At 40.7% G+C, this 16,832-nt stretch overlaps 1 protein-coding gene across 10 annotated transcripts in view; it reads right to left on the bottom strand.

Moving 5' to 3' along the window:
* Nucleotides 1-13,804: 13,804 nt before the first annotated feature.
* The window catches only part of LOC112230859 (transcription factor E2-alpha), a 28,029-nt gene continuing 25,001 nt past the window's right edge, over nucleotides 13,805-16,832 (bottom strand). For 8 of the 10 annotated variants that reach the window (XM_024397320.2, XM_024397731.2, XM_024397493.2 and 5 more), the window contains 5 exons: nucleotides 16,529-16,670; nucleotides 16,188-16,250; nucleotides 15,386-15,621; nucleotides 14,969-15,120; nucleotides 13,805-14,876 (listed from right to left, as the gene is read on the bottom strand). In XM_024397320.2, coding sequence (XP_024253088.1) covers nucleotides 14,975-15,120; nucleotides 15,386-15,621; nucleotides 16,188-16,250; nucleotides 16,529-16,670 — 587 coding nt within the window. In that variant the 3' untranslated portion in view covers nucleotides 13,805-14,876; nucleotides 14,969-14,974. The remainder of the gene's footprint in view (nucleotides 14,877-14,968; nucleotides 15,121-15,385; nucleotides 15,622-16,187; nucleotides 16,251-16,528; nucleotides 16,671-16,832) is intronic. The other 2 variants (XM_024397651.2, XM_024397894.2) reach the window with 1 other exon arrangement.

The raw sequence follows: 16,832 nt of genomic DNA on the forward strand, positions 1-16,832 counted from the left end.
TTATTTTCCTGGCATCACTCCGCCAGGGCTCTAACCTCCGCCCTGTAGGCTGTCTTTGTTGGTAATTAGGCCTAGCACTGTTTTAAATCGTCAGCGAACTTGATCATTAAGTAGCAGTCGTGCGTGGCCACTCAGTCAAGGTTGAACAGGGAGTACAGGAGGGGGCTGAGCACATACCCATAAGGTTGTTGAGGATCTGCAAGGCGGCGGTGTTGTTGCCTACCCTCACCACCTGGGGTCGCCCCAACAGGAAATCTAGGATCCAGTTGCACAGGGAGAAGTATAGACCCAAGGTCCTGAGTTTAGTGATGAGCTTGGAGGTCCCTATGGCGTTAAAGCTGAGGTGTAGTTGATTAACAGCATTCTCACATAGTTATTCTTCTTGTACAGGTGGGATAGGGCGATGTGCAGTGCAATGGCGATTGCATCGTCCGTGGATCTGTTGTGGCGGTATGCACATTTTTTGTGGGTCTAGGGCACGATAACATCCTCAGATTCTCAAACAGTTCTACAACTGAACCATTGAGAGCATCTTGACTGCCATCACTGCTTTGTATGGCAACTGCTTGGCATACGGCCCAGTACACTTCACTGGGGCTGAGCTCCCTGCCATCCAGGATCTCTATACCAGAAGTAAAAACAGCTCATCTCTTTTCCAAGACCCCAACTTTCTTTTGCTTTTCTTATTGAAATAAGGTCACCCCAATCATCATTATTGTACTTTATTTTTATTTTTACGGGACTTAGCGTAGGACCCGACGAGGCAAGGCCTCAGTCAGTCAGTAGTTTCCATTCTGATGACTAACCGGGTTTTCCATCCTGCTTACTCTACCTCCGTAGAAATAAATTATTTTATTTTCTGATGTTTTATTGTGTGTGCAGATAAATGTAAGTCCCAAAGTCCTGGAGCTAAATAGTGTCTTGAAAATATCAAAATACCATTGATGTTAAACTTGCTAGCTAGCTTGCGTGCTCCAGTTTGCATTAGTATTGTCACCCGGAAGGCATTACTATTTAGCATGCTTATTAGCGATATAGTGTTTGTTAGCATTTCTCTTTGGCGCTAGGCTATTTCTGGTTGTAGATCACTCATGCTCATGCTTATTATGTTTATTATATGTTGTTTATTTGTGCATCTAGCATGTGTTTGGGTTCACTTAGCCTGTTTAGTTTTATGACATGCAAATAGGCATACTGTATTTTCCCATACTGTGCTAAGTTTTCCCCTTTTCTTTACAGAACCACAATTAGTATCAGAGAGATTGGTGTTGTATGCGTGTGTGTGGATATTCATTCAACCCTTGAACTGGAACTACTGCTTCCTAGTGCTCTAAATGAACACCCTTCGGTGGTTGCTACTGGCCTAAAATCCACAAAGTTTTTAAAATTATTTTTTATTTGTCTTTTGAATTCATAAACAACCTATATTTTTAACCAGATGGTGTCAGAGGAAGGCCCTACAAATTGTCAAAGACTCCAGACACCCATACCATAGACTTCTCTCTGCTACTGCACATCAAGTGGAGCGCCAAGTCTGGAATCAAAAGGCTCCTGAACAGCTTTTACCCCTAAACCATTAGACTGCTGAACAGTTAATCAAATGGCTACCCAGACTTTTTGCATTAACTCTGTTTTTTTTGCACTGACTACTCACCACCGGACTTTACCCACACACACATACTACACTGACACTCAGGTCTCGAGACCATATATTGAGTGTCTCTGTCTCAGTGTCCGTTACATTTGTACTCAGTCTTGACTCGGTCTCAGACAGTGAGGAGACCAGCAGAGTAAAAAACAAAATGATTAGCTTCCATTCAGTCAATGCATGAAACCACTTCACCAGGCCAAATATATACACTCCTTTCTTGAAACATTAATATCTTAACAACCTTTATATACATTATAGACATGTTTGCACAGTGGCGAACCTATAGGCCTTCAGTTTGAGAGGGTTTATCTAATGTTCCTTCGTTAGATTTTAGCTCATCTTGCTCTAGCTAGCATTAGTTGTTGATCTTGTTGTTGTTGATGTGCATAATTGAGGGAGATAGGGCCTACCTTTTCATGGTTGTTTAATCAATAGGACTGTAAAGTTCCCAAATGTAAGAGGACTCCCGTGGTATTTACATATTTTCAGAAATCCATTCAGGTGTATTTTGTGGCTTTTGGCGAATTCGTTCCAATGATCTAAAGTCGCGCTGTTGCAACTGCCTATAAACACACAGTCCAGTTCAAAGTGAATGATGGCAGGTCCGTGTAGCAAAATGGCTTGTTTCTATAAAGGCCTATTTATTGTGTTACTATTTATTTATTTTTTGCTCATTTGTGTTACTTTTTTAACTCTGCATTGTTAGAAAGGCTTGTAGGTAAGAATTTCATGGTAAAGTCTACACCTGTTGTATTCGCCACACGTGACAAATACATTTGATTTGGGTCAGGTATGGGGAGGTGATATGGTCCAAAACTTTCAAAGCACTTCATGATGACAAGAAGTGAGTGCTACAGGGGGATAGTCATTTAGTTCAGTTACCTTGGCTTGCTTGGGTACAGGGACAATGGTGGCCATCTTGAAGCAAGTGAGGACTGACTGGGATAGTGAGAGGTTTAAAATGTCAGTAAACACTCAAGCCAGTTGGTCTGTGCATGTGCTGAGGACAGACTTCGGATTCCATCCGGTGCAGGTTAACACATTTGAAGGTCTGAATCGGCTACAGAGATTAGTAGCCCACAGTCCTCGTGAGCAGCGGGGACACACATTGGAGGCTCTGTGTTGTTTTCCTTGAAGCATGTGAAAAAGGTGTTGACCATGTCTGGGAGTGGTGCTTCAGTTTCCGCGATGTGGCTGGCTTCCCTTTATGATCTGGGATTGTCTGAAGTCCCTGCCACATGCGTCTCGTGTCTGAGCCATTGAATTGCGACTCCACTTCGTCCCTGTACTTTATTTTTTCCGCTTTGTCTTGCGAAGGTCTGTTTATACTTGTTCAGGTTTCCAATCACTTTACCTGGTTAAATGCAGTTGTTTGCGCTTTCAGTTTTGACCGAATGCTGCCATCTATCCACGGTTTTTGGTTTGGGTATGTTCTAATGGTCACTGTAGGCACAACATCCTCTATGCACTTCCTGACGAACCTAGAGACAAATAATGGATATCAACGGGGGCTTGAAGCAAAGTACCCCCCACACTGTGTCAATGTAGCCAAGTAGAAAAAGACAATGAATGTACCTTTCTGAAATTTCAAAGCAGCCTACATATTAATAACTTCTTCGGGATCGGTATCCCATCTACGGGACAGTTGAGCTAACGTAGGCTAATGCGATTAGCATGAGGTTGTAAGTAACAAGAACATTTCCCAGGACATCTGATATTGGCAGAAAGCATAAAGTCTTGTTAATATAACTGCACTGTCCAATTTACAGTAGCTATTACAGTGAAAGAATGCCATGCTATTGTTTGAGGAGAGTGCACAACTTTGAACATGAAAAGTTATTAATAAACAAATTAGGCACATTTGGGCAGTCTTGATACAACATTTTGAACAGAAATACAATGGTTCATTGGATCAGTCTAAAACGTTGCACATACACTGCTGCCATCTGGTAGCCAAAATCTCAATTGCACCTGGGCTGGAATAATACATTATGGCCTTTCTCTTGCATTTCAAAGATGATGGTACAAAAAAAATACAAACGAACGGTTGGTTTTTTCTTTGTATTATCTTTTACCGGATCTATAGTGTTATATTCTCCTACATTCCTTTCACATGTCCACAAACTTCAAAGTGTTTCCTTTCAAATGGTAAGAAGAATGTGCATATCCTTGCTTCAGGGCCTGAGCTACAGACAGTTAGATTTGGGTGTGTCATTTTAGGTGAAAATAGAAAAAAAAGGGTGGATCCTTCAGTTGTTGCTAATATCACTTTGTATTTCAGTTGGATAAACTGTTGTGTTAATTACATTTTAAGACTATTTTACAAATAATAATTTTGCTCTCACTAACCACGTTTCCATTCACAGTTTATGCGAGTAAAGTCATACTGAATTAAAAGCTGTGATGGAAATGTTTTGGTACAATTTTATAAATGGTGACATCATTTGTTCGTTCGACATGGTGGGATCTTTTTGCATCTGTAAAATTACACTGAACTAAAATATAAACACAAAATGCTACAATTTCTAAGATTTTACTGAGTGACAGTTCATATAAGGAAATCAGTCAATTGAAATCAATTCATTAGTCCCTAATCTATGGATTTTACATGACTGGGTATACAGAAATGCATCTGTTGATTACATATACACACCCCTACCTTTTTTTTAGGGTATCAGAAAACCAGTCAGCATATGGTGTGACCAGCATTTGCCTCATGCAGCACAACACAACTACTTCGCATAAAGTTGATCAGGCTATTGATTTTGGCCTGTGGAATGTTGTCCCACTCCTCTTCAATGGCTGTGCGAAGTTGTTGGATGTTGGCGCGAACTGGTACATGCTGTCGTACACGTTGAACCATTGCATCCCCAACATGCTCAATGGGTGACATGTCTGGTGAGTATGCAGGCCATGGAAGAACTGTGACATTTTCAGCTTCCAGGAATTGTGTACAGATCCTTGAGACGTGGGGCGGATGAATGGCACGACAATGTACCTCAAGATCTCATCACAGTATCTCTGTGCATTCAAATTGTCATCAATAAAATTCAATTGTGTTTGTTGTCGGTAGCTTATGCCTACCCATACCATAACCCCACTGCCACAATGGGGGCACTCTGTTCATAACATTGACATCAGCAAACCACTCGGCCACACAGCAGCATACACAATGTCTGCCATGTACACAGTACAGTTGAAACTGGGATTAATCCACGAAGAGCAAACTTCTCCAGCGTGCCAGTGGCCATCAAAGGTAAGCATTTACCCACTGAAGTCGGTTACAACGCCAAACTGCAGTCAGGTCAAGACCCTGGTGAGGACACAGATGAGCTTCCTTAAGACGGTGTCACGCCGTTTGTATGTTCCTATTTTTCGTTTGGTTAGGGTGTGATGTGGGTGGGTATTCTAGGTTGTATGTCTAGGTGTTGTGTTTCTATGTTTAGGCCTGGTATGGTTCCCAATCAGAGGCAGCTGGTTATCATTGTCTCTGATTGAGAACCATACTTAGACAGCCTGTTTTCTCATTATGGGTGTGGGTAGATGTTTTCTGTTGTGTCTGCACCAGTCAGAACTGTTTCGGTCGTTCTCTTTGTGATTACTGTGTTCATTAAATAAATATGGACACATACCACGCTGCACCTTGGTCCTCCCCTTCCAACAGCCGTTACAGACGGTTTCTGACAGTTTGTACAGAAATTCTTCCGCAAACATTTTCATCAGCCGTCCGGGTGGCTGGTTTCTGACGGTTCCGCAGGTGAAGAAGCCGGATGTGGAGGTCCAGGGCTGGCATGGTTACATGTGGTCTGCGGTTGTGAGGCCGGTTGGACGTACTGCCAAATTCTCTAAAACTATGTCAGAGGAGTCTTATGATAGAGAAATTAACATTAAATGCTCTGGCAACAGCTCTGGTGGACATTCCTGCAGTCCGCATGCCAATTGCACTCTCTGTCAAAACTTGAGAAATCTGTGGCATTGTGTTTTGTGACAAAGCTGCACATGTTAGAGTGGCCTTTTATTGTCCCCAGCACAAGGTGCACCTGTGTAATGATCATGCTGTTTAATCCGCTTCTTGATATGCCACCTGTCAAGTGGATGGATTATTTTGGCAAAGGATAAATGCTCACTAAACACAAGATCCCAGAACATTTTAGAGAAATAAACATTTCTGGGATCTTTTATTTCAGCTCATGAAACATGGGACCAACACTTTATATGTTGCGTTTATATTTTTCTTCAGTATAATTATGCAAAACATTGAGGTAGAAATGCCTTTCTGCACAAATATTGATATAACCATAATAGAAGTAAACTTAAGAGACACAATGAGATGGTGTATGGTCCTCCCACTACGATTCAGGAAACCATGCAGTTTATTAGGCTACAGATATAATAACTTCACAGGGTGGTGATAACGCACAGTATGAGCTTGATGCTCCTTTCCAATAAATGTTGAAGGTCCTATTCTGGTGACATGAACGATGCTTGACTGCCGTTTGACAAATACAAAATCTCACTCTTTTGTCTATAATCTCATCATGTAGGCTAAACCCGCACTGTATCTGCGAGCTGTTGGCCAGAGCACAGATGCTAATACTAGAGTGGGCACACTCTGGAGCGAATTGTAAAAATCGCTGAAGCTGGAGACTTATATTTCCCTCACTAACTTTAAACATCAGCTATCTGAGCAGCTAACCGATTGCCGCAGCTGTAGATAGCCCATCTGTAAATAGCCCACCCAATCTACCTACCTCATCCCCATATTGTTTTTATTTACTTTTCTGCTCTTTTGCACACCAGTATTTCTACTTGCACATCATCATCTGCTCATCTATCACTCCAGTGTTAATTTGCTAAACTGCAATTACTTCGCTACTATGGCCTATTTATTGCCTTACCTCCTCATGCCATTTGCAGACACTGTATATAGACACCGTATGCACACACCTTATATTTATGCACACACCGTATTGTGTTATTGACTTTACGCTTGTTTATTCCATGAGTAACTCTGTGTTGTTGTTTGTGTCGCACTGCTTTGCTTTATCTTGGCCAGGTCTCAGTTGTAAATGAGAACTTGTTCTCAACTAGCCTACCTGGTTAAAAAAAAAAAAAATGTAAACACTCACTATATAACCCACATGTTTTGGTGAGAAAACCATCAGTTGAGTTGAAAATGCAATAGAAACCCATTAAACTAGTTTTTTTTATCCGGTCAATTGGAATTTAACCACAAAGTACTTGTTTACGTACAGTTCCTCATCACGCACAACATCTCTGGTGGGAAAATGTGCGTATAGTTTTTATTCTGATTTTAGCATATTCACATGGAAATCTGTCACCAATTGGATGGTAACCGAACTAATGACTTAAACCTATTTATTTGCATGAAATGCTATTCAAAAAACACTTAACTTATTTGGTGCTGTATTTATGTTAACTAATATTAGACAAAAGAAAAACATACTGTATGTAAAGCTTTTTTCCCCCACATCAAATGTCTTGGTCATTGGGGAATTGTTAGATTACTTGTTAGATCGGAACTAGAAGCACAAGCATTTCGCTACACTCACATTAAAATCTGCTAACCATGTGTATGTGACCAATAACATTTGGTTTCAAATACTTTATGCATTAAGAACCAACGTTTTGAGAGCCTTTTCTCAAAATAACAATTTCACACACTGGTAACATTGCATTAACATATTTGGAATGATTGGCAATGTGTAGAATAATTTGACAGACAGTAAGTAAATTAAATATTTATTCACATTAAATAACATTGGAACAAAACAGCATTCAATCTAACGAGACATCCCTTTGGAAAAACATCTACAAGCCCTGAATGATAGGTGTGTCAGGGCATCACACTTTCGCAACGCAGAAAGAGCAAGCATTCCACCATTCCCTTCCCCAAGTTGTAGTCCTGCAGACAGACACACAGTCCAGTCATTAGCGGTCCAGTGATGTATTAATTCATTTGCTAGCCTATATTCTTAGGGGACAACTGAAAAGTTATTTAACGACAGTGCCATCTGTTGGCCACTCAATAGCCTACAACTACAGGCCCGGAAAGGGTTGTTCAGTTGCTTTATGTTCACTTACAATTCTGAGCCAGAGGTGACTAGTTGTCCTTGAACTTTCCGTTGATTTAGGGGACACAATCCAAGATCAGCCTCCAATCTATGGAGGGCAACTCCTCCCACTGATCCTCAACCAACCATCGTGGGAACCCTGGACAAATGATAACATGAGGAGATATTTGAAGTCAAGTATCCTACTACAGGAGTTTTCACTACTGCTGTCAAGTCCCAACATCATCTTTTCCTCACAGTATTTAACCCCTTGACCCCTAAACCTAGAGATCACTAAGCGGTGTAAATTGTATTAAAATGCCTGCCAAATCAAAAACAGTGGTCATTCTCACACGGTCACAGTCACACTTTTATTGAGAATCAAAGCCAAAGTTATTTAGACAGATAAGAATATAATGCTCATGTTGTAAACTACTGGCATTCCTGACTAGAACCAAAGACTTGGATGGGGGAGAAATTATTTCTTAGATATGAAGAAGGAAGTTACTCAAAATAGGTTGCTAATGAGGGCCATAAATTACTTGGTTGGTAATTGTTCCAAGAGAGACCAAAATATGTTAACAAGATGGAACCTGTTGTTTCCAATTGGAGCAAATTAATCAGTGGGCAGAACAAGCAGAGTGGGAGAGCCAAGCACGAGCTAGCGAGAGCCAAGCACGAGCTAGCGAGATCCTATTGGCACGTTCTAGCATGTATTTGCATATTTCCGTTAGGGAACGCCTACTCTGTGAAATGCGCGTGCAATAACAACAATGTTTAATTGCACTCCAAAACAAAGCTTTTTTTTTTTTTTACTTTGGCAAAGAGTAAAGTCTGCAAAACGTACTCCACTATGTTCGTAACAGAAAACTGTATTGAGATTACATAAGAACATTTGCAGAATATCGTCCAAAATCCATCTAGGTCGATCTTCTCTCACTGCCGGCCCCTGGGCTTCCTCGCATCACTATATTTGGCGGCGAGCGGAAAATAAACGCCAACCGGATGCTTCAGATGTGTACATCCGGCGAAACATCTGTCTCATTGTTCAGTTATGGAACTAACGTTAACTAGGTAGTTACAGTAACTAGCTAACAGTGACCCTACTCGTAAAAGTAAACAAACTCCAAAACAGTGGAATTTGTCAATACTGAGGCCATAATTAAATCAGAGGCCTGATAGTAACGTTAGCTAGCTAGATCAGTACACATTGGGCGGTTGTCTGAATCTATTTATTAAAGTCAAATAAATCTTCACAAAGTTATGATACAGACTTCAACTTTCCACGTTCTGGAGATGGCAATGTATTTTGCCCCAATTAACTCGTTTTATCACTTGCACCATTCTCACCTCCGTCGCAGATGGCTGCTGCTTTGTAGGACCTCAGGAATGTCGGTTTAAATTCATGTTTTAAAAAGCTCCAAAATACATCATAAGGAATACAGTATTTCCAAATAGTATAAACATCGTAAAATAATGTTTCTTAAAATATTAGGTTATTGACAATTGTTTGAACAGTTTAGTTTATCATTTGAATAACAATGAGATTTGATAGCTAACCTGAGTTGACCCATTGTTGTCAAATACATACGCTACAAAGACTATACCAATACTACGGCATTGGCTACTATTTAAACCACAATTTCCTTTAAATCAACATATAGCTATACAATAATTTTATTTTTTCATATATATTAGATACATAATCTTGTGTACAGATAGTCATACTGGAATTGTGAGTAGGCCTTGATTTATAGATAGCGAATGGTTTGTATGATTGTTGGTTTAGTGCTCATTTTAGTGGGGTACTAGATGGTCAATATTTCCCTATCAATCAATGCCATTAGATTCTAGTTTTATGACTGCCTAATTTGGCTAAATCTCCAATGTGATTTTTTTTTTTTTTTTTTTAAATCTGAGCCGGAGAGGAAGAGGCTGGTTAGTAAATAACATTATCTTTGTCTGGGCTTAAGGGACATCACATTGAAGACCAAGTTCAACCATTTGGAAAACTTTAGTTAGGGCTTGTGGTCTATACTTTCTCACCAATGTGAGATCATTGAGAGGAGACATTAATTTGCCAAGCTATGATAAACCCTTTATTACAATGTTTTCCTTTATTTCCTTTCATGTTTACAAGATTCAAAAGCCAGACATTGAAAAAGGTATAATTCTGTTATTAAAAATGGCACATTTATTGCTACATTACTGTTATATACAGGACAGTTCTCAATAACTACTTTATATATATAAAAAAATGATAATAAAGACCGGGACTGGAGGCACTCTGAAAACACTGCTCAGTCTTGATTGTGTCCTCGCTGCAAGTGTAAGATGCCAGGCTTTGTAGCAGTGAGTGAGTGGCCCCATTTGAATACTTGAATTTTTTTAAAGTAATGCCCTCCTGCTTGAATTGATCTATGGTCTGAAATAATTTGGTAGGTGAAAGCAAGGTTCTTTCATATAAGAAATTACATGAAATCAAATAAAGTTATATTCAAGTCAGATTTGAAACAGGTTGACAATACAACTCACACTATCCAGTCATGTCATTAAGCGAGACGGGATGGACGCACTTCTAAGTATTCAAACAGGGCCGGTGTCAATTTTCAGGTCGACACACAGAAAAGACCCTCCATCTTTCCCCCTATCCAACAACTTCAGAATACAGGTTGTACATTTTGTCATTGTGGGATGTTCACAGAATACGTAATGACATCAGATCAGTAAATTTTCTCTCTCAGAACAAATCCGCAATATTTAGTAGGCCTACACATATTTCACCTTGTAATAGTAGAGAAACAAATATTCAAAATCAACTCTGAAGAGGTACATCAATACCCCTTACAATAAGTCACTGTCAAAGTCAATAAGGAGATTGATATCAGAAAAAAAAAGATCTCAAAGTAAATGGAGGAGACTTACTCTTTTACACAGAAATGATAGTTCTAGTGACAAAAAGCTCCAGTTGTCATGGCTCAAAATAACACAGCCCCCCACTTCAAAGCTGAAGCCATATATATATATAGACAGTTTGAGGTGCTTCGAAAAGCAGATCACAAGGGCAGAACCCATCATATCTTAGAACCCAGTAGTGTTGAGTGGTTTATCAATAGGGGGGGCAAACAGACAAACACAACCAGGACTTGAACCTACAGCCACAACATAACAGTAGTATGGTCAAATCCAGTTGAATAAAAAAATTAAAATAACAAGAGATCTACATAAAGTTAAAATGTTTATTTATCTAGATACATAATGTTTTATTTTTTTAAATGTTCAACTTCTTCCTGAAAAGTGAAAAGGGAGGGGTGGGGCGGTTCATCCGATGTACCTCTAATCTTGGCGATACATGAAATGTTATGGTTTAAAAAAAGAACTGTCTTTATAGTTAATGAAAATACAAGTTCAGGCACTGATAAGGCATCACTCTCTAGTAATGACATCTTTAGTCTTGAGAATGAAAAGGCCACACTATTGATTTAAAACTGTCTTTTTCTTTTCTTTTCCTCACTTTCTACAAAGTAAACTTAAATCCTTCTCAATACTATGACCAACAAGTAACAATGTACATTTCTGCCTCTGTGGTTAGAGGTCGGTGCTATACCATGTCTGAAGCCATGATATTAACTTACAACAGGAATTAACACTTGTTTTTTCAGACCATCCAAACACAAACTCCGAAATAACATGTCAGGACAATGTAGCTGCACATTGACGACCACATGGACGAATGCAGAGAATAGAATGGAACGTTTGAAATGAAGAGAAAATAATAACATTGAACCGACAGACAAAACCTGGATATGTACTTGAAAATGAAGGCAATCCACATTTGAATGTTACATTCAAAACCAGTTGCATAATTACTGTTCGAGACAGTGCCCGTCTTCATAGACTTTGCTTTGTGAAGCCACATGACCATTCAGTAAGAACACTTCAATAGGACAGTCAGTGGCATAAATTCCATCCACACGTTCCCATTTGAAAAGAAATAATGAATCTGGGTAATGAACAAAGAAACTTCCTTACTCATATATATATATATATATATATATATATATATATATATATATATATATATATATATATATATATATATAAAACAGGAACAATATCAATATTTTAGGCCACTGTACCCCTTTGTCAAATGTTTCAATCTCATCAAAATGGGATGCACCAAAGACTGACAGCTTAATGTCCACTAAATACGTAATGATAATTAAGCCTACAACTGACCCCATCGGTCTTCGTTTCACTTTCTGAGCCTGTGTTCTTGTAAGTTAAGCTTTCCTCTCTAATAGCAAATCTGACAGTCCAATTTGAGTTCATTTTGAAAATACATTAAGATTTAATATCAGCTCTTCATTCTGCTCAACTACAATACACTCTAAACTTCAAACTAACATTGTCATGGATTTAAAATCTACAATGTATAGACAAATGTATATTTATATGCATTTAATTTTGCTCCATTTGAAACAATATCCTTAGTTGAATGTATGCTTGAGGTGGATTTACAAATCAGATTGTCTCATTATGCAGACATTTTAACAATATAGTCAAGACACAGCATGAGCTCTTACTACACTACATCACCAAAAGTATGTGGACACCTGCTCAACGAACTTTTAATTCCAAAATCATGGGCATTAATATGGAGTTGGTCTGCCCTTTGCTACTATAACTGCCTCCACTCTTCTGGGAAGGCTTTCCACTAGATGTTGGAACATTGCTGCAGGGACTTGCTTCCATTCAGCTAGAAGAGCATTAGTGAGGTCGGGCACTGATGTTGTGCGATCAGGTCTGGTGTTCGATGGGGTTACGGTCAGGGTTCTGTGCAGGCCAATGAAGTTCTTCCACACCGATCTCAACAAATAATTTCTGTATGGACCTGGCTTTGTGCATGGAGGCATTGTCATGCTGAAACAGGAAAGGGCCTTCCCCATACCGTTGCCACAAAGTTAGAAGCACGGAATTGTCTAGAATGTCATTATATGCCGGGGCTTCCAAGTAGTGCAGCGGTCTAAGGCACTGCATCTCAATGCTAGAGGAGTTACTACAGACTCTGGTTTGATTCCAGGCTTTATCACAACCAAGCATTATTGGGAGTCCCATAGGGCTGCACACAATTTCCCAGCGTCGTCCGGGGTCAGCCGTCATTGTAAATAAGAATTTGTTCTCAACTGACTTGCCTAGTTAAATAAAAAAGGTGAAATAAAATGAATGCTGAAGCATTAAGATTTCCCTTCACTGAAACTAAGGGGCCTAGCCCGAACCTTGAAAAACAGCCCCCAGACCAGTATTCCTCCGCCACCAATGCACTATGCATTCAAGCTGGTAGCTTTCTCCTGGCATCCACCAAACCCAGATTGGTGAAGCTTGATTCATCACGCCAGAGAATGCTTTTCCATTGCTCCAGTCCAATGGCGGCGAGCTTTACACCACTCCAGCTGACGCTTGGCATTGTGTACATGATCTTAGGCTTGTGTGTGGCTGCTTGGCCATGGAAACCTATTTAATGAAGCTCCCGATGAACAGTTTCTGTGCTGACGTTGCTTCCGGAGTTTGGAACTCGGTAGTCAGTGTTACAACCGAGGACAGATGATTTTTATGCACTACATGGTCCTGTTCTGTAAGCATATACGGCCTACTTCACAGCTGAGCCGTTGTTGCTCCTAGACGTTTCCCCTTCACAATAACAGCCCTTACAGTTGACCGGGGAAGTTCTAACAGGGCAGAAATTTGATGAACTGACTTGTTGGAAACGTGGCATCCTATGACAGTGCCACGTTGAAAGTCACTGAGCATTTCAGTAAGGCCATTCTACTGCCAATGTTCGTCTATGGAGATTGCATGGCTGTGTGCTCGATTTATATACGTCAGTAACGGGTGTGGCTGAAATAACCGAATCCACACACTTTTGGCCATGTAGTGTAGTTCATTGGGAATGCTCAAAGCTTCAATTTTAAGAATAGACAACTGAACTTCTAATAAATTGCTTGTCTGGTATTAAGAGGACATTTCATTCCATTAAGGGTATCAATGGTTGATCCTGCAAATGCACATTGGCACCTAGTGTTATTTTTTTTTTAATGACAATGCATGGGGCATGAGTTCAGGGTCAATTGATTTGAAACTCAAAGGGTGGCACTACACAATTTGGCCATAAGATGCCCATCAGAGTATTACAAACCAAGCCTCCAATCTCATGACTAGACGGAACAGAGTGGCTGGTTAACGCCACAAGCTTTCCAGAAAGCTTCTCTAGTTTCTGATGGCATCAATAGTAACCAATGGGTGAGACGCAGGATGAAAAATTACTGTTTCTTTTGTGCTGTTAAACTGCTTTTCTACCCCTGGCCAGGTGTCTCCCAATTAACCTACACCGAGGGGATGCTGAAACAATACTGGAGTCTGAAATACTATTATTTTGTTTATGGCAGGGAAGAAAAGCCTTGGAGTCTTCTACAAAAAAGCCTTCTACAACCCTGAACATGACAACTAGGCAGGTGAGGTTCCTCCCCCTTCTGCCTCATCTCATGTTGGGCCCAGGGCCCACAGAGCTGGGGTGGGACTGCAACTCTGTCCCACGATGCAGGTCAACTGCCCTCTCTATCACATGGATTTGGTTACATAACATATGTAAGACTGTACCATTAAGTTGGGAATGACAAATCTACACTTGCTCATACATACAAGCAACCCCGAAACAAAACGTTCCACACATTTGCTTAAATGTCTCATAAAACATGTAACAATTAGGCACAAATCCTTTTGTAAATTTGTAGTTTGTTAGGCTTCTGTCTTTCCCAGAGCACCTCTCGGCAGTGTTTTAAGTCCCATTTGTGGCCGGACACTAGTACTCCGGTGATCCATCATGTTACGGAAGCAAAAAAAAACATGTATATAAAAAAAAAAAAAAGTACAAGGTTCTTCACATTTGCGCTGGTAGTCATGGTCAGGAGTGCGGCAAATTGGCTGTGTCAGTTTTGGCAGTATGCATGTGTGGATAAGGGTGTGTGAATGTGTGTCTTCAAACTGAATTATGACAATACACAGACACATCAGTATATGTACACACTGAGAAGAATGGGTGGAAGAAGAGATCAAGGCCACATCTTCCGAAAGCCAAAGGAATTCCATCAGATCTGCAAAGGAAAATACAATTAGTGTCAGTCTTCTAAACTTGAAAGCACTACAATTACTGACAAAGATGAAATATGGATGAAGAGATACCTACCTGGTATTACATATGGCTGACTGGGTTATGGCCATCTCCCCCCATGCCGGGGTGGCCTCCTGAGAGCTGCATGGGGGACTCCCCCACCACCCCAGAGACTTTCTCCTCCTCCCGTCGCTTCAGACACGCTGCTTTAGGGTTCAGGTTGCGTTCTGACAAGAGGGGATAGCAGGGAATATGAGTTTACATTGCATACAAGTCATTTATCCAACCTTCCACTGTGCTATAAAAACTCAATCCTTTATTAAAAAGACATAAAACAGATTTTTCTGGTGTGAAAAATAGCTGGATGAAATATTCGGGATGGTTCTCGATGGTCCACTGAGAAAAGAATATACACAGGGGACAAAGTAATACAGAGGTCAACATGTAAAAAGTGACAATACAAGAGATATGGCCACAGTAGCCCTGCGTTACCTCTGACTTGCTGCTCCAGGTTGAGAATGACGTTGACGGCTTGATGCAGGATGAGCAGTTTGGTCTGAGGTTTGTCGTTGCTGAGGTGCAGCTGGCACATGCGGCCCAGCTCCTTGAAAGCCTCGTTGATGTCTCGCACTCGCAGCCGCTCGCGGGCGTTGTTGGCCACTCGCCGCTCTTTCTCACGCTCTACCTTTACCTCAGGAGGAAGGTCCTCGTCATCCTCATCCTCTTGACTAGAAGGCGGAAGACACGGAGAGGAATGAAGCCACGGGAGGACGGCACTCACAAACCAAGCAACTAGACTTTCAAAGAGTTGGGCCGCATGTGCCAGCTGCACCTCAGCAAAACATGCGAAGCAGCATAGACACCTAAGCATTTAGCTGTCATTCTAAAAGAATCCTGGGTAGCACCAGGAAGTTATGTAGTTCTGAAAGTAAATGTATTAAAAGGAAGCTCCAGATACATTGTTAAGTCATACAATTGATCCGAATAGAAACATTTAATTTAGTCAAGACTAGGAAAATAAGTTACCAATTGCAGTGAAACGCATTATAAGACTATTTGGTAAAAATACTAAACAATAATGATTTATCCCACATGGGTTGGAAATGTTGTTATCTTTTACCATTATGCTATTCAATGTTGCTTTGTTTTCGAACTTACGTCTATTACCATCAAACCAAATGAAAATGTATGTGCTAGGCTTTGCAGAACGGTAGACTTTGATATACAGTATTGGCTCCCCAATTGTGTGCTTTCAGCACACAAAGCACTATGGCCTATGGATGGAGAGACTTACTCATCTCCCGGGTCTGACAGGCCTGAGAGGCCAGAGAGGATCTGGAGGGTCAACGCCTCCTTTCTGAAAACAATGGGACATGAGGGGAGGGCATTACACAACTAGCTACCAACTCAACTAAAACAGCTAACTAGCAGTTGAAATTGTGCATCTACATCAGGGCTAATGTAATGCATTTCTCCTCGTATTTCTTTCACTAACATCATTTTACAACATTTCCACCTATGTGGGATAAAATAGTCTACAGTATGTTCATCAACCAATGGTAATACACAGGAATGCATTATCTGACAGTTGCCAGTGTCAATAGTCGGGGTGAGAGACGGTTGGTGATCACCTACCTTGCTCTGATGCGTTTGGTTTCTTTCTTCTCGTCCTCAGACTTGTCAGCGATGGAGGAGTTCTCGTCGTCCTCCTTGTCCTCCCGCTTGATGTCCGAGCCACTGGACGAGTGTGTGGAGCGGGCCACACTTCCTGGCAGACCTGTGTTGCATCACAGAAACGCACCTTCAGTATGTCCGATTTAGAGAACAATTAAGTAGCCCCATTATCTTAACGGCTTGCCATGTTTTATACATTAAATCAGGGAACAGGAGTAAAGGTCACAGGTCATGTGGGGATGAGCAGTGAATCAGAGTGTGTAAC

The sequence above is a fragment of the Oncorhynchus tshawytscha genome, linkage group LG01, assembly GCF_018296145.1.
Source record: "Oncorhynchus tshawytscha isolate Ot180627B linkage group LG01, Otsh_v2.0, whole genome shotgun sequence".
NCBI lineage: Eukaryota > Metazoa > Chordata > Actinopteri > Salmoniformes > Salmonidae > Oncorhynchus > Oncorhynchus tshawytscha.